We start from the raw sequence: 22077 nt of genomic DNA, 5'->3' as shown, positions 1-22077 counted from the left end.
CTTTGCAGTGACGTCAAGGGAACTCTTAAAAACACACCTAACTTCTCGTTATAATTGGCAACATCCCCGTATGGGCTGAATGTGGCCACCGAAAGATCCCAGGCCCCAACCTTATGAGGAAAGGGGGCTTTGCAGATGTGATTAGGTTAAATTTTTGACCTGGGAAAATTACCCTGCATTATCCTGGGGGCTCCAGATGCAAGCATGAGTGTTTTGACCAGAGAGGCTGGGGAAGGTGCATAGAATTGGAGGAGGCAATGTGACCAGGGAGGCAGAAATTGGAGTGGGGCACCCAGGAGCTGAGAAGCAGCAGCCAAACAAAGGCCCCAGTCCCACAAGGTTCCAGGCGAGAATCCACAAGAGCTCCCGGGACCGGAACTGGCTTCTCTCCTAGGGCCCCCAGAGGGAGAGGGAGCGTGGCTCTGTGGACACCTTGATTTTGGCTTCGTGACACCAATTTGGGGCTTCTGGCTCCCAGAACGGTGAGCCAGAAATATCTGTTGTTTTAAGCCACCAAGTTCATGGTAGTTTGTGACAACAGTCCTGGGGAACTAACGCAGTCCTCACGACGCTCTCGTTTCCCTGGGCACCCACTACTCCCCGTGTCCCCCGATCGATTAGTCGGCTTGTTGAACACTTCACAGAAACATCCAGAATCCTAGTGAGGCTGGCAGCGTGGAAATGGTCGCTGCTACTTTACAGATGAAGAGTCTGAGGTTCACGGAGTCCCGTGGGATTTCCTGCAAGGACCAGCCACAGTTTGGCGTCGAGCCGTGACGAGCTTACACCTTCTCGGAGCCCCTGAACGCTCCTCCCGCTAAACTGTGCGGTTCTAAGCAGACTGTTTATAATCCCAACCGCCCCCACGTTGTAGGAGAGGAAAGAAATGGCAAGTGCAGGTTCTACTAAGAAGGCATTTGGAGAGATGACGAGAGCGGCGGTTTGGGTGGGGATTGAAAGGAGCCTTCGTCCCCCAGGGACCAGCCATGGCTGGGGGCCCAGCGTGGGAAGTTTGCAAAATATGCCTCAGCTGTGCCTCCCAAATGCCAGGGCCCCCAGGATCCGAGACCCAGACCAAGTCTTGTTCTCTGCCTTCCTCCCTATTCAGGCACAGATTACAACACGCGGTCTGGTGTTCTCGAGGCGAGTCTTATCAAAAGCCTTAAAACGTGTGCATATGCCATTGGCTTCCAGGACAGTCAGTGGCAACCCCAGAGAGGCCTCTGCTCCCTGAGGACCAGAACGGCCAAAGCGGAACAAGACGGAAGGATCCATGTGATTCCACACAGAATCGATAATGCTTTTGTCCTACCCTGTGCTTTCCTGGGGCTGCCTTAGCCATGTCCCGCACACAGGCCGTTTATAACAACGGGAATGGATCGTCCCGCAGTTCCAGGGCCTGGAAGTCTAAAATCAAGGCGTCATGAGGGTGCTCCCTCCGGAAGGATCTATTCCAGGCCATTCTCCTAGCTTCTGGCATTTCTCCTAGGCATTTCTCGGCTTGTAGATGACCACCTTCCTTCTGCCTGTCTGGGTCCAAATTTCCCCCTTTTCATCACAACACTAGTCATATTGGGTTGAGGCCCACCCTGTGTCCTCATTTTGACTTAGTACCTCTGAAAAGACCCCGGTTTGAAAGCAGGCCATAGTCTGAGGTCCCACGGTAAGGGCTCCGGGACACCTTTCGAAGGGGACACAATTTAAGCCAGAGCACCACCTTCTCTCTAAAGTAACAGCCTCGCAGGCCAGGCTCCTGAGTGGGGAGAGCCCCAAGGGGTGTGTCTCAGACCTAGACATGAAGTGGTCCACGGAGGTGGACTCTCCAGCGCACTCCGGACCACATCCTCATTTTCTCACGCCCAGCTTGGGATTCCCTGTCGTTCAAGAGCATTCCCTGCCCCTCGGGGGCTCCCCAGACCAGGCTCCACTGTGCTGTTCTAGGGAACCGCCCCCTGAAAGGAAGCCACACTCAGGAGCCAGACCTGCACACAAGTGCCTCCTGGCTCCTCACAGCTGCTGTGCCTCAGGGCCTAGGGACCCTCCTGGCGAAGGAGGAGGGTTTCAGGAAGTCACGCTGACGCCAATCCAACTGCCTCATTTGAAGGTGAAGAATGAATTCTTTCTGCTGTGGTTCATCGGCTCCTTGGGGCTCGGTTTTGCCATCTGCGCAATGGGAACAAGGAGGTGGAAAAAGGTCAGGAGCACGGATGCCTCTCTGCTCTGTGTGGTGTTCTCACCCTGGGCAGGAGGAGAGCAACGTTCTCTATACCTTGGAGCCTGAGCTCCGAGGAGAGCATCGAGTTTTTGGAGGTTAGAGAGCTCAGTCCCCCATAAGTGACATCCAGCTGTCACATTCTACCATTTGGGAGGGCAGAGACCCTCAGAGGCACCCATGCCGTTCTCAGGCCGAGCTGTTGCTAGGGGAGCTCTGTGTATGGAGGCAGAAGGTATCCAAAGCACGTTCTGGACAACCTTCCGTGTCTGTGTCCTCTCCCCGACCGCCGTCACGGAGCGGGGCCATCCGGGTAGTAGATGCTGAAATCAATGAATGAATCACGGAAGCTAGCCCGTTTAATTGCTGGCAAGTGTATCCTTTTTGCCTGAAAAGACATCTCTCTCACTCTGCCCTGGAGCTCTCACACCTCTCATTTATTTCTGGCTCAAACCTACAGACTTAAACTATATGTGCCTGCCGTACGCTTTCAGCCATCTGTCTGGTACCTCCATTTCTGTGAGCATAGATTAGCTTTCCTGGCATAGCCAGGGTACAAAATGTAATACATTACCACTTTCTTAAGACTCCTGTTAATTGATCACCGCATGGCGTGGTTCTGTAATGGCTCCTGGATTATGGATGAGATTTTCATCCCTGAACTTGAGGACCAACCTCCGTGAGGGAGGAACGGGTGCCGTGGCTGGGGGAGGGGACAAAGAAACTAAAGTCTACAGTGGGAAAAGAAGCTTCCTCTTTAAGATTTAGATTCAAAGCGGGGCACCTGGGTGGCTCAGTGGGTTAAGCCGCTGCCTTCAGCTCAGGTCATGATCTCAGTGTCCCGGGATCGAGTCCCGCGTTGGGCTCTCTGCTTGGCAGGGAGCCTGCTTCCTCCCTCTCTCTCTCTCTCTCTCTCTCTGCCTGCCTCTCTGCCTATTTGTGATCTCTCTCTGTCAAATAAATAAATAAAATCTTTTAAAAAAAAAAGATTTAGATTCAAAGAAACAGACTATGGAAATTGATTTCATCTGACTCCTTCATTTAAGGCCAAGGTGAGGAGCCAGTCGCCGGCAGTCTAGACCCAAACCCTGTCACTTGTCCTCACTCCAGTTTTTTTTCGATTGTACCCTCAACCCCAAGCTTGAGTGTCTGCCACTAGCTGTGTGACTGTGGGCAAGTTGCTTAGCCTCTCTGAGCCTCAGTGCATCCTCACTTACACACAGGGAAAGTCACAGTTCTTGTTCCATAGTGTAGCTAGAAGGATTTAGAGGGAGAGTGGCTGCGTCTGGGATGTGTGCTTGTGTGTGTGTGTGCATGTGTGCTTGTGTGTGTGTGTGTGTGTGTGTGAAACACGTGGAATTTATGGTTTCCAAGGCTACTAACATGAGGATAAAACTTACCAGCTTTCTCTTGCCCAGCTCTGCTCACTGGGGAGATTTGGGGCCAGTTTTGCCCATGGCTAATATCTTTAGCCCTCTGTTTCAGGAAGAGGGGTTTTCACTCCTGACTATAATCCAGCCCCTCTCACGCTGCTGCTGCTGACATTTTAGGCCAGCTAATTGTCGGGATGGACTGTCCTGTATGTCATGTGTGGTGTTTAGCAGCACCCCTGGCCTCTGCCACTCAGTACCAAAGCACCTCCATCGTTGGAACAACCAAACACGTCTCTAGACATGGCCAGTGTCCCTGAGGGGCAAAGCCGCGCTCTGTCGAGAACCACTGGTGGACTCCACTAAAACAGGGGTTGTTACAGACAGCACCTGGACGGAAGAGGCAGCCCATTTCCCAGACTTGTCCTTGATCAGTGCAGGACCCCTGCACAGACACTGCCCCTGACCCCACCCCACAGGAGCCCATTCAGGCAGACCATGAATGCACCGTGGGAACAGAGCATGGCAGGTTCTCTGTTACCGAGCTGGCTGGAAGGCTGACACGCTGCTCTCCTGTGTTCATGTTGGCAGGGCTGTGGTCTGCTGTCCCCTCCCAAGCTGAAGGCTAAGGGGACTCTCTAGGCCGGCTTCAATGCTCTGTCTCTACGTGCCACCTCCTGAATGCAGCTAGGACTCCCTCTTCCCCTGCCAGTCCCCTGCTTTACCATCCTGCGGATTCTTTGTTGAAGTCCTTCTCTCGAACCAGTCCCTTCCAAAGGACACACTGGTCCCTGTATCTTCTTGGGAGGAGCCCTCACCCCGTTCTCTGCAGCCCAGGGCCAAAAGACTCCCAGACCCTGTGGCTAGCCCGGGTCTGGGGGACCCAGCCCCCAGCCCTCTCCTGGGAGTCAGGTCCCAGCAAGTGTGTGTGTGTGGGGGGGGCACTGATTTATTCTCTGACGTTGCCTGTCCATGGACAGATCCACCGAGGTGCACCCCTTATGCGTGCCTCTGGGCCGGTGACAACCTCTCAAAGCTTCTGTGTCCTCATTTGTGTGATGGAGCTAATAATAACACCACTGCAGGAGTGCGTCAGGATTAAATGAGAGTGCGTGCAGACTGCCCAGCTAACTGCCCCTCATAAAGCCCGTGCTATGAGTGACCTCCAACACTGTTCCTGGGTAATGCTGGAAGAATCCACATTGCAGATGGACAGGTCCCAAGAAAATAACCCCAAAGGAGGTAGTTTCTGGGTGCCAGCCACTGGAAGAGGAGCTGTGGGGGCCCTTCATTGTAAGCTCCCTGGTGCTAGTTCAGAGTTCCCATGGAAATTCACGATGGGGCTGTGGGGGAGGGGGGGTTGTTGTATGTGAACTGTGTGGGGCCATCAGGGCCTTCCTTCAGAGTCCTTGATCCCCGAATCCTGAGGGCTCATTCCCACATTTTTTTTTTTTTTTGGTCTTGGAATATTCATTATACTTTTTTTTTTCCCAATTTATTTATTTTCAGAAAAACAGTATTCATTATTTTTTCACCACACCCAGTGCTCCATGCAAGCTGTGCCCTCTATAATACCCACCACCTGGTACCCCAACCTCCCACCCCCCCGCCACTTCAAACATTTTAACAGTGCAGAAGACAGTTCAGAGAGATGGGTCTTAACTCCCCTTTGAATGGGCATGGGACAGGGCTCTTGTGATGACACATCCATATAGGGTGCCAGATAATTCTTTGATTTGGGGAGAAGCAGCTCAGCATAATGGAAGAACTCCCCCTTCGGAGTTAAATCAACTGGAGGTTTAATTCTGTCTCTTTCATTTATTAACTGTCTACATTTGAGCAAGGTTTTTCTCAGTTTACCAACCTACAAAATGGGTATAGTTACATCTACTTCATAGTATGAAGATTCAAGTCAATGTATGTTAAAAACCTGGCATATTCTAGATGTCCAATATTAAGGTGACTTTTACCTCTGGAAAAACAAGGCTCTGAGAAGAAAAAAAAAAAAAAAGATGACTTAAGAGGCAGTCATGTTCTTTTTTTATACGTTGTCCCAACCCTGGAAAACAAAGCCATAACTTCTAGACTCAAGACAATTTGTACACCACTACATTTGCATTCTAGACATGTGTGTGCATTCCAGGAGCCTTTAACACTCCAGATTCAAAATATGATCTTTTCAGTTGACTGTCTCCTGGAGTTTGTCGGAATTAGCAAATCAAAGAAAATATTAAGTGGTTGGATTCTTGAGTTGGGTCCACTGGCCTGGCAACATTGATGGAGGTGAGTCATTTTCTAAAACCGACCACTCCAACCTAGTGATAAAGACATGTGCCATGTGTCCTTCCCAACATGGATTCAACAAATATTTGCCTGCTGCCTTCTATGCCCCAGATCCTAGCAACGGACAGAGAGAGCCTGTCTTCTTGCTGTTAACTTATGTTAGGGGACACAACACACATCGTAAGCAGGGGAAGTTCAGAAAACTGCTTGACCTGTATGAGAATAAGGAAGGAAGCCGGGGAGCTGGAGTCTGGTGAAGAGGGGGAGGGCGGTTGGAGATGTGGGGGGGAAATAGGGTCCTGTAGTTCACATAGGAGTTTGTAAACGGTGACAGGCAAAGAGATAGTATGTTTTCTGAGTGTGATGGAAAGGCATTGGAGATTTTCAAGAAGGCAAGTGATAGAGAATGGGTCTTTTCTTTCCCACTCAAATCACAGCTCACTGAGAACCAGGTGGGTTTCTTAATGGAATGGGAACTAGAAATCCTGTTATCCAGGGTGATGATCAGCTGGTTCATCAGAAAAGTCAGTTAAGATGGGAACTCACAATAAATGAATGAGGTAGACATATTAAACTTGAACATGTTATCGTTTCTGTGTGCACTGAAACATGCATTCATCTTTGAGTCTGCCAGTGCAGGGTCAGAGCCTATGGTCATAAAGTGCTCCCTTTGGCGGGGGGGATGTGCTATGGTGAGTGCTGTGAAGTGTGTAAGCCTGACAATTCACAGACCTGTACCCCTGGGGCAAATAATACATTATATGTTAATAAAAATAATTAATTTTTTAAAAAGGAAAGAGAAAGTGCTCCCTTTGAGATTCTTGCAAAACCATGAACATAACGCAGGGCCTATGATTCCCAGCTTTGATTTCTGGAAAGTGGGGTATCCAAGTGCTATTTAATTAATTTAATTAAGTTCTATAATTACAGTGACAGATACAGCTGACATCAATGGGTCTGAGACAAACACAGCTGGCTCTTGGTAAACACGTATCTTGCTGGTGGGAACGGATGCACCAGGCCAGGAAAATTCAGCCTTTGCAGAGCAGTGGTCATTATGCTTTATGTGGGGAATAAAATGTCCAGGTGACGGGGTGTCTGGCCACCTCAATCCGTAAAGTATGGGCTCTTGATCTTGGGATCGTGACTTTGAGCCCTGTGTTAGTTGTAGAGCTTACTTTTAAAAAAATTAAAACAAATAAAATGTTTAAGTTAATGCACCAGGTCCCCCGAGACTTCACCTGTGTGTACCACCCAACTTCGCTGGGCTTTCAGGACTGTGAAAATATGCAGGTATTTCATTTGGGGCCGAGGATGGAATTGTATCATTTAAAGTAAATCGGGGAGCTAGTTTTTTGTTGTTGTTGTTTTTGTTTTGTTTTGTTTTTAAAGATTTTATTTATTTATTTGACAGAGAGCTCACAAGTAGGCAGAGAGGCAGGCGGGGGGGGGGGTTGGGGGGGGGAGCAGGCTCCCCACTGAGCAGAGAGCCCGATGTGGGGCTTGATTTCAGGACCCTGAGATCATGACCTGAGCCAAAGGCAGAGGCTTTAACCCACTGAGCCACCCAGGCGCCCCAGGGGGCTAAGTTTTTAAAGGGTTGCATAGTGAATCTTTTTGTAAAACAAAAGCCACTTGTAAAGCGTATGATTGCCTCCTGATAATTCATAGGCAGAATCTGAATTTCCCCACATTAGATTTGCTCAAAGAGAAGCACAGTCACAGATTTCTATTTGTATGTTAGTGAACACTGCCTCAACCCCTCAAAAAAAAAAAAAAAAAAAAGCCTGGGAAGCAGAAGGATTTCCATTCCTCCTTGTTCCTGATTTCCGTCGGAGGAAGTTATTTAGAGATGCCGGCTAGAGATAAGAGGGAGTATATTTTATGGGGGTGAGGTCAACAAACTTCCTCCTGCAGGGAGAGCAACAGGGATAGAAATCTCTGGAACAACAGGCCCTCACATCAGTCAGTCAGATGCTCTGGAGCAGGGAGCCTCTCCACAGCACGAGGGTCTTCAACCCACGTCAGTGTAAGAACGACCTTCCCACTGGCTCTCCTCACCTTGAGGGGAGCTCCTCTCAGGTCATGGTGCTCCCTAATCAGCCCCGAAGGGCCGTGAATGATGTGCGGGCAGCAGAGCTCACGTCAGGAGCCTGTGCAGTGACTCATCTCTGAAAAGTGGCTTGAGGCTGGTGGGAATGCAGGCCTGGCCTCCCTACGGTGCCTTCCAGCAGGACTGAAGACGATGAGGATGGCCCAAGGGGGAGGTTGGGGCGCGTGATGTAAGCAGAGCCAGCCCTTTTGCCTCTCCCGGACTAATGCAGCAACCCCTTGATTTCTCAGTTCAAGCCCTCCGTCTCACACCGCTCCAGGAGTGGCGCTAGAAGAAGCATAGCTTGCGGCTTGCTTGCTTAGAAGCTGCTCATGTCCCCCCCATCTCCTTGAAGATGTGACCTTCCATTCCTCTGACCTTGGTTCTCGCACCTTCCACATAACCAGAGCCTGAAGGACCTCAGCGAGCAGCAGGCAGGGAAGTTGTTCCCAAACTTTTGGTTTGCGTTGGTGGTATAGTGGTTAGCATAGCTGCCTTCCAAACTTTTGGTTTACCTTGGCCTGGAAAGATGCCAGTTTCACTTTTTGGCATGGTGCACTTCTCAGTACAAGGGAGGGGACCACCCTGAGGTTTGGGGCCTCTGCTGCTTGTTACGCAGCATCCCGGCTCACAAAACCTTCCCCCCAACCCCCTCACTAAACCCCCACTTGTCTTGCCAGCACAAGTCAACCCGGAGAGGAATTCCTCTCTCTGACTTTCTGTAAGCTGCTCTCAAAGCCCTTGCCTGAGACAGGCGCCATCACTGTCTCTCTCTTCTTGTGCGGTTCTGTAAACAATTGCAGCATTTGATATCTAGCTATCCTCCATCTCACAACATCTTTTAAAAATGTCAGCTTCTCGGCATTTCCTGTGAGACTGTGAGCCGTGCCAGATGGCTGACTTAGCCTCTTCTCTCCCCAGCCCCTGTTCAGACCACCACACACAGCAGGCAGGGAGCTAATGGGCCGCAGTGAGGTCTTGTTCTGGGTCCAGCGTTGTGCCCCCATAAACACACACACACACACACACACACACACACACACACCCAGAGTCGTCCCCGAGACGTGGCCAGTCAGTTCCTCCCATACTCTGGCTCACGGTAGCATCGCCAGCATCATCAGCGACTGGATGGCAGTTTGTCAAGAGGGATTTCCATCCACTACAGACAGGGAGCATCCAGGGGTGTTACGCGGAAGGCTGAACAGAGCTGATCGGAGTGTGCAGAGCGGAAAACCAAGGCTCAGAGAGTCAGCGGCGGTATTGGGCTTGGAGCCCGGCTCCGGCAGCCCGGGCAGGGAGCTCTCCTCACCCGCACACCCACATGTGACGATGAGAGATCCAGACCTGGCCTGAGCCTGGGGCAAGTAACTGTCAGCTGAGGGAAAGGCTGGCTGGAGCATTCCTACCAAAGACAGTAAGTGACGAGTAGAAGCTAAGTACCACCAGCTTGAGCACAGGCCCACGCGACTGCTGCAGGGTGTGTGTTTGTGAGCACACCTAGCGCAGAGCACCCCAAATCGATAAGTATGAACTGTCAGCCCCACCATGGCCAATCAGCTGACCAACTTCTCTCTTTACCTGGTCTGTCCCTGGATCGTTCTTCCTCATCTCCTTCTGCTGCCACAGAATCCGAATGCCCTCTTCTCTCTCCAGCAGTCCTGAGATTCTCAGCCAGGGCCCAGGGTCCTCCGATCCCAAATGCCCCCTTCCACAGCTCCCACTGGCTGCCCTTCCTCCAGATGTCTGCCTTAAACTGCTTGAAATAGCTCCAGCATCCTGATAAAGATCAGCCCTGCTAAGGAAAAAACAAAGCAGAAGTCTTCATACACAACAGGCTCTTAAATTAAACAGCTCTGATGAGCTGGAAGACCAGGTCTTTTCCTAAAAGCAGTGCCCTGTGACCTGCTGGGGCCTCACACAGACCTGCTGGGGTCTCTGTGACAGCTGGAGGTGACCCGAGCCCATTCACAAGGGCCATCTTTCCCCAAATCCCAAGGCCCATGCTATCATCTCAGTAGGTTGAAATTCTCTGTGGCAAGAATACTTACACCATGGAAATTGGCAAAAGGCAATTGTTTTATTTATTTATTTGTTGATGGGGGCTTAGGTGAGAGGGAGAGGGAAAGAGAGAATCTCAAGCAGATTCCTTGCCCTGTGGAGAGCCTAATGTGGGGCTCGATCTCACGACCCTGAGATCATGACCTGAGCTAAAATCAAGAGTCGAACGCTTAACTTACTGAGCCCCTCAGGTACCCTAGAATGATGTTATTAACCAGCACACCATTGGCACAGATCTTCTCAGGATCATGAGGAAAGCTAGAAGGCTCTCCCAAGAAAGTGTTGATCTACAGTGTTGCTCTGTTTCACATAAAACTCATGGCCCTCTGGAGCCTTACAATGGAAGTCTCAGATTAAAGACCCTCATTCTTAAGTTTTCAGGTGTTTCTCACAGCTAAAGAGGAAAAAGGAATGAGTGTCTGAGTTAAAAACTGAGCATGAGATTTGAAATATTATTGCTCCTCTTCCCTGGCTCTTTGGAAGCATGGTCCAGTCACCATGTTGCAGATGAGAACACTGAGGTCCAGAAAGGTCATGCATCTTGTCCAAGCCTTCACAGATATTAGGTGACTAAACTAGGGTTTGGACCGTGTTCACCACACTACTTCTTTCTTTGGAAGAAATGGCAGACAAGGCCGCTGTAGTAGACAGAAATGTAGCCCCTTGATATGTTGGTGTCCTGATCCCCAACGCCTGTGACTGTGGTACCTTACATGACAAAGGAACTTGACACGTGTTGTTAAGGCTCTCCAGATGGGAGATTATTCAGGATCATCCATGTCGGCCCAATGTAAGGACCCGAGTCCTTTAAAGCATCAGAGGGAGGGAGAGGAGTGTGTGGGAGATGGCATGCTGGCTTTGAGGACAGAGGGAAGGAGTCATCAATGGTGGCCTCCAGGAGGTGGGAGTGACCTTCAGCTCATGACTAGGGAGAAAACAGGAACCTGGGTCCTCCACCTCAAGGAACCAGATTCTGTCACAACCCATGCGTAGGAGACAGCTCCTCCCTCAGAGCCTCCAGAAGGAACAACGTCTGCTGACACCTCGATTTTAGCCCAGGAAGACCCGTGCCTGCCCTTCGAACTCTGGAAACAGTGAGATAGGATGTGTGTGTTGATTTGAGCAATTTTGTGGTCATTTCTTAGGGCAGTGGTGGAAAACTCACGTGGCCACTTTCCCTAAAGGGCCTCTGAGAAGCAGACCACGTCCGTCGTCCACACCGCAGGGGAAGGAGCAAAACATGGTGGGGCAGTGAGGGCACAGGTATCCCCTGTTGAGGTCGGGCTGCCGGGTTCCTCTGCAGCTCACACAGAGTAGGTGGCCCCTAAGGCTATGCGTGAGGCCAAGGGCTCTGCTGGCCTTGGAATCACAGGCTCTGCGTGAGTCTGGCATCGCCACTTCCCAGTGGGGCCTTGACGAGAAAATGGCCTCTCTGAGCATACTTTCCTCCAGTGTAAACACTCTACAGATTACTCCAAGAATGTCTACTCTCAGGACCGTGGAGATAATGGGATGAAGAGTGTACCTAAGGGCTGATTTCTGTTGCCCTTACAACTTCTATTTTCCTGGCTTTTTTTTTTTTTTTTTGCTCTGTATTCTTTTCCTCTCTGTGTCTTACATCACTGAGAAGCCAGGTCATTAGTACTTCTTACCGATCCGCAGCCCCTGCCCACAGGTAGACAGAGAGCGGGATTTGGGGTCTGGGGGACTCAGCTCCAGATCCTGGTTCTCCTGTGTTAGAGGCATATGGCAACCTTTCTGAGCCTTGGGTCATCACCTGGGAAATACACAGATGATGTCATTTCTGTCCTTGGTGGGTCCCGAATGTGGGTGGTCCAACCCCGGTGCCTGGCACAGCACAGCTGCTCAGGAAATGGCAACTGGAAACAGGGACTGAGTGGAGCTGGCGACCAACAGGTTACCTTGGCCAGTGCAGGCTCTGGACTCTTGTCTGTGCTTGACCACAAATACTTCTGGAAGGAACTCAGCTTCTCAGAAATGAGGAGGTTTAAATATTGATGCCATTGCTCCATCCTGCTCTCCTTTGTGAGTTTAAAACTTTCCTAAATGGGTGCAGGGTGCCTGATGCTGGTTGCAAAGGGACGCCATGGTGTATGATTGAAATTCTTAGCCCTGTTTATCTCGCATGGTCTCCCGTCCATTCTATGACACCTTCCAGCGTGGAGCCGTGTTGACGCACAATGACCATGATCATAATACTCGCCGGCGCTCGGAAATGCACTTGTCACTGGTTTGCACATGCTCTGGTGGTTCAGCCTGGCATTTAATGATGAGCGAACTAAGACCTAAGTCAAGTGACTCACCCAGGGTTATACTGGCCCTAAGTGACCGAGCTGACTGAGCTGAGTGAATCAGTTCCAGGCTATTCCCTCTATGACCTGTTGACAGTCATATGCACCCCTGGCAATCATGTTTATGTTCAGTCCCAGGAGGAATTCCAGCCCCTGCACCCTTCAGAAGTCCATCCAGCCCGAGCCCTTTCCCAGCACACGCGTGCAGTGGGTGTCTCCGCCCATCATGGTCGACGACCCTAAAGAGCCCCCAGGCTGAGATGCTGCTATTAGCCTGATGACAGCTGCTTACACAGCAAGTAGAAGGATAGTGGAGAAAGAATACTCCCCTTACCTTTCAAACACCCACTACATTGACCGTCTTATTCTGGTCTTCTCAATGACCCCATAAAGCCAGCATTTAATTATGTAACTGCTCCAAAAATGATGAAGCAGGGAATCAGGGAGGTCATATAACTTGCCACAGGTCACCAGCTTGGAAGTGGGGAGGCCTAAGACCTGGGAAGGGGGCCCTGGGGTGGGTGCCTCCCATTAGATCCTGCCCCTAGCCACGCTCCTGATCCGACTCTGCTGTTCGATTCACTGCATGCCTCTGGGAAGTCAGGAAACCTCTCTGGACTTTGTTTCCTTCATCTGTAGAATTAGAGTTGGCTCTTGCAATAAGTTGGGGCCAACTGGAAGGTTGGAGAGGTCAGTCTCCACAGAAGACCATGCTTACTTCTGACACCATGTGCAATTGCAGGGTCTTCCCCAGACCACCCCCTGGGTTAATAATTCTCTAGAAAGACAGACGTCACTGAAAGCTGCTGTACTCATGGTTAAGGTGATACAGGGAAAGGACGTGGATGGAGACCAGACAAAGGAAAAGTGGCATGGTGTAGAGCCCAGGAGGGTTCCAAGCACAGAACCCCACAGTCCCCTCCCTATGTGATCGGGGGTTACTCTGTTGGCACGGATATGTGACAGTGGACATGGGGTGGCCCCAACCAGGGCAGCTCACCCAAACTTGGCTGTCAGAGGCTTTATTAGAGCCTTGTTACTTAGGTGCAATTGACTGATTCATTGCCCATGGTTAGTCTCCATCTCCAGGTCCACTGGTACTATGTGGCCCTAAGTCACATGGTCTTTTGGCATGACCAGCCCCTACCCTAAGGCTATCAAGTGGAACCACATATATGGAGAAATCCAGTGTGGGGAGACTCTGCCCTAAACAAAGGTATGACCATAGGTGCAAAGGCCCGACTTCTCTTTGGGGGAAGTCTAATTCTTTGCTACACAATGAAGTCCCTTCAAGCTTTCCCACTCTGACGCTCCCAGCATTCACCCCTATGGCCCCGGGTTCCCCTGGCCTGGCCTTCGCAGTGCAGCTCCAGCCCTGTCCACCCCAACCAGCCATCCGTCCTCCACACACGTATTCCTGCCTGCTGCTGCTTATTATTATTCATTTCACTCATAGTCATATGAACTGACTAACAGTCTTGTGCTGGGTGCCGGACTAGGGGTGGCGAGGTGGATGAATGTCATCCTTGAATAGGTGTGAGAGTGTAAGTCCTATGAACAAGGGCTAACACAGAGAAGGGCTTGAAACAGAGGCTCTTTTGAACAGAAAAACGTTCTCTTGATGCTCAAGTATCATGTTAGACTTCGGTCCAAAGAGCATCCTCTCGGGAAGTTGCTTACAGGCATCATTTCTGGAGAGGTAAGTGCTCAGCTGTGGGCGCACTTCAACCAGAAGGGGTCATCGGTCTGCTCCAAGGGGGCATCGGATTAAAGGCCCATCCAAATCTCAACGAAACAAACTAAGTACTAAGCCAGAATCTTAAATATAAAGACAGAAAAGTCCTCATTTGGGGAGGAATATTGGGTTTTAGCTCTTTGGCTTTTCCGGTAGTTTATTATTCCTTTAGCTTTTGCTTCTTCTTGTTTTTGCGTGTTTCCTCAGCCTGGACTTGCTGGCAGATGTTCAGTATGCCTTCGGGCTTCCCTTCTACTCTGCCTACGAGGGGCAGTTCACTCTGGAGGAGAAAAGCCTGTCACTGAAAATCATGCAGTTCTTTTCGAACTTCATCCGATCAGGGTGAGTGGACCACATGGGCCCACTGCGGCCATCACGCCTGCCTCCCTCCCTAACCCCCCTAGATGTTGTGGTCACCTGCTACTGGTCTCCTTGTCTCGGTCCCCCTCTTTTAGCCCAAACCACGTCTTTGTAGGTTCATCTTGGTGCAGGGAAGCTTCCACCCACACACTGCCTTATTCAGCCACATTCTCTGGCTTTAGGTCAGGGTTTCTGAACCTCAGCACTGCTGATGTGGGGGCAGGTAAGTCTTTGTGGTGAGGGCATCCTGTGCAGCCCGGGGGGCTTAGCAGCTTTTCTGGTCTCCACCCACTAGATGCCAGTAGTACTTCATCTCACATTGTTTGTGAGAACAAACTATCAGATGGTGCCGGATGCCACGTGGGGGGCACAAACTCCCCAAGTTGAGAACCATGGTCTTAGGTGATCGAATTCAGTTAAGATGTTCAAGACCTTTCCTTATCTACGCTGGCATCCCTGCATACCTCTATTCTAGCCCAAGTGGCATAGTCACTGTCCCCACTTCCAAGGATGGCTCCCCCTTTACCTCTTTGCCAGACATCATCCATAACCTACTGACAGTCGGAAACCCAAAACCCAACCATAATTAAAAGCGGGGCGAAGTAGAACTTTATCTAGTTCATTGTGGGAGTTGAGTGGAAAGACTTTTCTTTTAATTCAGATTTAGAAAATGTTTCACTGGGGAAATGACATGGAAGCTGGGCCTTGAAGGACAACAGGATATTCAGACACAAGGTGCCAGAGAGTAGAAGAAGCCTAGGAGAGGAGCATACAAACAAAGTCACTTCGGGTGGAAGGGACAAGAAACAGCTTATTTGGTGAATGTCAGGAGGTCAGGTGGGGCTGGGAGGAGGGGCTGGTGGCAGGGCTGGAGAGGTGCCAGAGTGTGACAAGGGATGTCCTCACCCTCATAGGGAAGATGGCTTACAGGGGGTAGATAAGCTGGCTTGGTTTGGGGCCCACCCTCCTTCCCAGGCCTGGGACAAATGGAGGCATTCCAGGGACATTCCAGGGACTGCTTGTGGTGTCCAGATAGAAGGGCACCAGGATGGAAGGGGACATGGTGACCTTGTGTGAATTCCAGAAATGGGCCTTTCCACTTTCAATCATTTGTAATGCGGCAGATCAGAACACAGCTGCAGAAATTGGATCAGGCAGGTCCAAACCCCGCTTTGACACCTAAAGGCGAGGGACTTGGTCTTTGGAAACCAAGTGCAAGTGGAAAGGGATCCCAAGTGATAAAAGGAAAGCCATGTTTCCCTCATGGATGTTTCTTTCTTGTCATTTTCCCAGAAATCCGAACTACCCGCATGAGTTCTCAAGGAAAGCCCCTGAGTTTGCAGCCCCCTGGCCTGACTTCATCCCGCGGGCCGGCGGGGAGAACTACAAGGAGCTCAGCGTCCTGCTCCCCAATCGACAGGGCCTCAAAAGTGCTGACTGCTCCTTCTGGTCCAAGTACATCCAGTCTCTGAAGGCGGCAGCGGCAGGTGGGGAAGCCAGAGCAAACAGGGGCTGGGCAGAGGGCGGGCGGGTAGTTCATCCCCAGCATCTACCGAGCTCACTGTGCGGCAGACCCAGGTTGTGTGCTTGGAGCCACGGAGTCATGGAGTGCCATCAACACAGCCCTTCTCCATGAGGAGCTCCCAGTCGGGGCGGGGTGGGGGGGCGCTCCTGTTCTGATGGGGGAATTTTCAGAGAGATTAAGCCTCAGAGCCAGGACACCAGGGGTCTAGGGGTGGGATGTCTAGCTGGGGAGAAGTAGGTATTATTACCTCTTACCCCTGAAGTGCACTTCCTGATGAGCAGTCATTAAGGAGATAAACCGAATCATAATGAGGGCACTGGGAATACAGAATGAAAGCAATGCCCTTAAGAAGCTTCCAGGAGAGGGGGGCAGTGAGTAACACAACCCAGAGAATGGCTCTCATCTGTCCCCACCCTGCAATGGAAGTCTGCACCCAGGCCAGTGGGAGCCCCGTGGAGGGAGGGTCTGAGAAGGCTTCCCAGGGAGGTGGATGGTGGGGCTGAAGGTTTTCAGAAGGACATGATTTTTTTGTGCAGCTAAACATGGGAGTGCAACGTTCAACAAGAAACTGACCTTGACCACCATGTTTTAGACCCTCCATGCTGAATTTAGCCTCCAAGGCCAAGAGGATCTATGTTAAACCCAAGTCTTATTATACTCTTAGCATGACCCAAGAGCCTGGTGATAAATCTGGTACCCGACCCCTGGAAATTCCCCTCCATTGAACATTTGTAGGGAAGGCCCATCAGAGGCTGAGGTCTCTTAGGACCAAGGGGGAAAAGACAAGGGAGAAGTCCAGATCTGAATGGACCACCATTCTATTTCAGATAAAGCCAAGCAGGAGCTGTCAGCAGAGAGTGAAGAGGAGGATGGGCTGGTTAACCCTGGGCTGGCAGGAGAGCCAGGATCCAAGAGCTACACCAAGTGACCATCTTCTAAGACCCTCCTGCCTAGCCTGCCAACCCCATCTCTGGCTGCCACAAGGCATCTTATTCTCTAAAATAGCCACTAACTTTCAATAAAGTGTCTACATGCCGTGAAGCATTGGTGACTCAGATTTGTTAATTCAAGATAGTCCTGGGGAGACACCAAACTGTGTTTTAATGATCTTCCTAAGGCTTGAACCCCAGGCTGCCATTTCCTTCCAGCCAATATTTGTGGAGCATTTTATGTACACCAGGCCTTGTGCTGATTGCAAGGGAGACAGAGACCCTGCCCTATAGATGGAGAAAAAGGCAGGTGAATAGCTGTGAACAATAACATGAGAAATGCGGATGCATTGAGGGCAGGCCACAGAGTGATACAATCCCACCCGCGTGTTAGAAAGGATTTTCAAGTGAAGGTTCCAGAATGGAGGTGGGAGACCAACTAGGCTGGTCCAATATTCTAAGCAAGAGACAATGAGGTCTGAGTCCAGGTAGTGAGGGTAGAGGTGGGGAAGGCAGAGATCTGAGAACTCTTTAGGAAGCAGAATTGATAGGACTTGATTGAATGTGAAAGGCTTGGGACAAAGAGATAGAATTATTACCCTAGTTAGGGTTGCTTTGGGCTCCCAGATCACCAACAGATTTGATCATTTACCCCTCTAAGGGACATACTCATGAAGGAGAATCTAAGACTGTCTCTCTTTTAATCACACACACACACATGCACACACACAGAAAGGGAGAAAATTAACCCGAAGTAAAAACAGATGGAGTTGGTTAACATCCTCCATGTCATTTATAAAGTATGTCAGAAGATATGTTGACACACATCACCTCATTTGAGCATAGACAAAATTCAGTACTTGTTCATAAGTTGGGAACATCACCCCCATTTTGAAGAAGTAGAGGGTGAGTCTCAGAAAGGCTTGTGACATGCCTAAATTCATACAAGGAGGAGGTGGAGAATCAGAGTTCAACTCAGGTCTTCTGATTTCTCTATTTCCCTGCACTTCCTAGACTGTGGATAGGTCTACAGCCAAACTCTGTGTCATGCAGAACCTACTGAAACTATTGAAAACCTCGGGTAACCTCTCATCTGCTTAGAGGATCAATCAGGATAGTTCAGTGCAAGTAGCAAACACCCAACTACAGTGCCTTAACTGAAGTGTACTCCAGGAGGGGCATGATCTGAGGATTGGCCTTCCTCTTTGCTGTCTTCATACATGGATGATGCCTCATTTCACTGACACAATATGGTTGCCACTGTTCCAGACATCACATTTGCTCCTGAAGGCATCCGCACTGGAAGCACGCAAGGCGTGGTATGGAGGGACTTTCCTTTAAGCATCTCTTTCTTTTCTTGGAAAAATTTCTTTCCCAGAAATTCCCGGCAAGATTCCCTTTACATTTCATTGGCCATAATGGTGTTGTGTCCCTACTTTTAGACAATCATGCACAATAGGGAATGGGCTTACCATGATCCGATTAAACAAACATGACTTACTCCTTAGAGGATATTCCCTAGACTGCTGTTCCAACAAAGCTGGGGTACAGTTAACAGCAATGAACGAAGAGATACTTACAGGGTAGAAGCGTAGGGTTTCCTCATCCACCGACACCTTAGTGGGGGCTTTGAAATAAGATCTGGGCCAGGAGTTCAAAGTAATGGAATGACTTGGAGTAATACCTTTAGCCCAGTGGTTCCCAGCCTTGGCCAACAGCTAGAATCATCAGAGTCCTTTTACAAAATCCCAGTACCAATGCCACATCCCAGAACAATTAGATTGGAATCCTGGAAGGGGGTGGGTGGGGACCAGGCATCAAGGATTCCAATGCACAGGTAAGAATGGACCCCACTCTTAACTTCTCTGATCTTTGTTTTACTTAATTGTAGAATGAATTTCATTAAGTTTACTGGATGAGCAATTCTTCACAAGGGGTATGCTGAAAGCATTTTTATTTCAGTATCCATTTATTTCATTTTTATTTCAGTATCCATTTCGGGTAAGCAGAATAACGGCCCTCCCCAAAAATGATAGCCCAATTCCTAGAAACTGTGAATAACCAAGGCTATACTCTAAGTGGTATTAGGTCAAAGATGGAGTCAAGGTTGTCAATCAGCTAACCTTAAGATAGGGAATATATCTGTGATTACCCACTCAGGTCCAATGAACAACAATGTGGGTCTTCAAAACCCACAGGTGGGTCTTCAAAAGTAAAGGAGGGAGGCAGGAGAGGCGACCAGAGGGATGTCAGTGTGAGAAGGACTTGGCCCAAAATTGCTGGTGCTAGAGATGGAGGAAGGGATTGTGCGGCCTCTAGAAGCTGAAAGAAGCAAAGAAATGCCCTCTCTCCTTCAAACTCTAAAAAGGAATGCAGCCTGCTGACCCCTTGATTTTAGCCCACTGAGCTTTATGTTGGATTTCTGATCTACAGAACTGTGAGATAATAAATTTCTATTGTTTTAAGCCCATAAATTCATGATGATTTCTTCCCACATTCATAGAAAACTAAAATATTGTTATCTCTATCAGGGGTATAGTTTATCCTGCCTTTGGACCAAACCTCAGGCATCACTCATTCTTTTCCTGATCATAAAAATTCTACTCCAGACCAATATTGAAACACCAAATCCACCACCAGTAGTCCTGGACATGGGTCACTCACGTTCTTTAATGCGGTTGGAGTGGGGGATGGTCTAATGTTGGTGGAACCAAGTTGGGCCATCCCCTTTGTTGGCCCTGCACTACAGTCTAGTACCGGATGCCACCTGCTATTTGTTCTCAGTCTTTGAAAACTGAGCTAGAAAACATCTCATGTTAACATCCTGTTGTAATAATAATGCCTACTTTGCAAATCCGCCCTGCAGATTAAGGGCACTAAAGTATATAAACAGAAAACAGTGAAGTAGTGTTCACAAGCCCTTATAGTTAACAGTCCATTCAAAGCATCCACTACAAGCCAGTCCACAAGAAAGCTATAGATGGGAGATTGATAAGGGATCCAAAGGCCAGGCTGTCTGAGCCTCTGCCTGGAACAGCTCGCAGAAAAGAGTGACCAAAGAGGCAACACACTGTAGTTAGATGGTTTGAGCTGAAGGGGGCCTGAGCCCATATCTTTTTTTTTTTTTTGTAAGATTTTATTTATTTATTTGACAGACAGAGATCTCAAGTAGGTGGAGAAGCAGGCAGAGAGAGAGGAGGAAGCAGGCTTTCTGCTGAGCAGAGAGCCCGATGTGGGGCTCAATCCCAGGACCCTGTGATCATGACCTGAGCCAAAGGCAGAGGCTTAACTCACGGAGCCACCCAGGTGCCCCCTGAGCCCATATCTTGATGAAGAAGTGACAGCCAGAGAGAAGGTATGCATCCCAGGCTCCCAGATCCAGCCCCTGTCTGGGCTTGTTTCAGAAAGGCAGCCCCGCACTCCCACTCTAGGACTTCCTCCTACACCAGAGATTCATCTGGAAGTCCTTGTCCATGTCCAGATGGGATGGGCCAGCAGGATGTGTGCAAAACAGCCATAAGACATCACAAACTCTTTTCCCCTTGGCCAAGATCGGGAAGGCCACAGGACATGCAGTGCCAAGGCCAGGGTCACTGAGAAGTCAGGAGGTGAACAGGGCAGCATCTCACCCTGGGAACCCAAATGATCTTAAAGATTAGCTAAAACAGGAATCAAGAAAGGAAGTGAAGAAATTCACCATAAGTCCAGTCATTCATCTGAATCAGCTTCCTCTTGAGCTGGAAGCAGACCTGAAGGACAGGAGAAGGAGGTCAGTGACTTTCTCAAAGGGAAGTTATAACATCAGCCTGCAAAGTCCTCTGCCTCCCAAGGCCCTGCACAGAGGCAGCTGAATGGCCAGAGCTCCGGATGCCCTGTGGTTCCCCCTGGAGCTGAGAAGATGAGAACAACTCCTCCCAGACCATCCAAGACCCTCAGGCAGTGGTTACAAGACAGAAGTCAGCACATGAAAATCAGAGTCTCCTATTTTTAGAATCAGAGATTCCAATTATTTTTTTTTTTTTCAGAATGAATAGGTCTAGGGCAGGGTTTATAAATCTGTATTTTCAAATACACAACACCTGTACCCAAGCAATTACCTCCCATGGCCCCCACCTGCCATCATCCCCTGTGAAGCAGCCCCTTCTTTTCAGAGTTCCCCTCTCTGTCTGGTGACCCGCATGACTCAGGACAGTGTGACTTTACCTGTTTTCTGTGATTTATCCACTTGATGCCAGGCGTTGATTCCCTGCAGAGTCCAGTGAGGGTTTTACCCACTCAGTACCCCCTCAGGCTCTCTACATATGTCTCCAAAAGCAGGATGACAGTATAATTCTTATTTCCTCTTTTGGTTACTTCTATAATTCTTTGTTTGTTTGTTTGTTTGTGTTTGTGTTTGTTTTTGTTGTTGTTTTTGAGAGGGTTGGTGGGGGAAGGATCAAAGGGAGAGGGAGACAGAGAATCTAAAGCAGGCTCCATGCCCACTACAGATCCTGACATGGGGCTCAGTCTCACAACCCTGAGATCATGACCCGAGCCAAAATCAAGAGTCGGAGCCTTGACTGACTGAGCCACCCAGGTGCGCTTCTTTTGTGATTCTTAATGTATTTTTCTTATTCCATCAATGTCCCAACAGTCCCTAGCTGGCAACTTAAATGATGAGCCTGTTGGCATCCTTTAACCTCCCCTTTTCCTTTTTGTTTCTACTGTCCTGGGAATTAGGTAAATCGATTCCATTTACTATAGCACCAAGAACCATAAGATACCTGGGAATAAACCTAACCAAAGAGGTAAAGGATCTGTACTTGAGGAACTACAGAACACTCATGAAAGAAATTGAAGAGGACACAAATAGATGGAAGACCATTCCATGCTCTTGGATCGGAAGAATAAACATTGTTAAAATGTCTATACTGCCTAGAGCAATCTATACTTTTAATGCCATTCGGATCAAAATTCCACCGGCATTCTTCAAAGAGCTGGAGCAAATAATCCAAAAAATTTGTATCGAATCAGAAGAGACCCCGAATTGCTAAGGAAATGTTGAAAAACAAAAAATAAAACTGGGAGCATCACGTTACCTGATTTCAAGCTTTACTACAAAGCTGTGATCACCAAGACAGCATGGTACTGGCATAAAAACAGACATATAGACCAGTGGAACAGAGTAGAGAGCCCAGATATGGACCCTCAACTCTATGGTC

The 22077-nt window shown here is 49.3% G+C and overlaps 1 protein-coding gene across 1 annotated transcript in view; it reads left to right on the top strand.

Moving 5' to 3' along the window:
* The window catches only part of TG (thyroglobulin), a 244302-nt gene extending 227398 nt beyond the window's left edge, over positions 1-16904 (top strand). Inside the window, exons 46-48 of the mRNA XM_044244917.1 lie at positions 14270-14404; positions 15716-15909; positions 16775-16904. Coding sequence (XP_044100852.1) covers positions 14270-14404; positions 15716-15909; positions 16775-16875 — 430 coding nt within the window. The 3' untranslated portion in view covers positions 16876-16904. The remainder of the gene's footprint in view (positions 1-14269; positions 14405-15715; positions 15910-16774) is intronic.
* The last annotated feature ends 5173 nt before the right edge of the window (positions 16905-22077 follow it).

This window comes from Neovison vison, chromosome 4 (assembly GCF_020171115.1).
Source record: "Neovison vison isolate M4711 chromosome 4, ASM_NN_V1, whole genome shotgun sequence".
Taxonomy (NCBI): domain Eukaryota; kingdom Metazoa; phylum Chordata; class Mammalia; order Carnivora; family Mustelidae; genus Neogale; species Neogale vison.
This window is presented reverse-complemented; position numbering and strand designations above follow the sequence as displayed.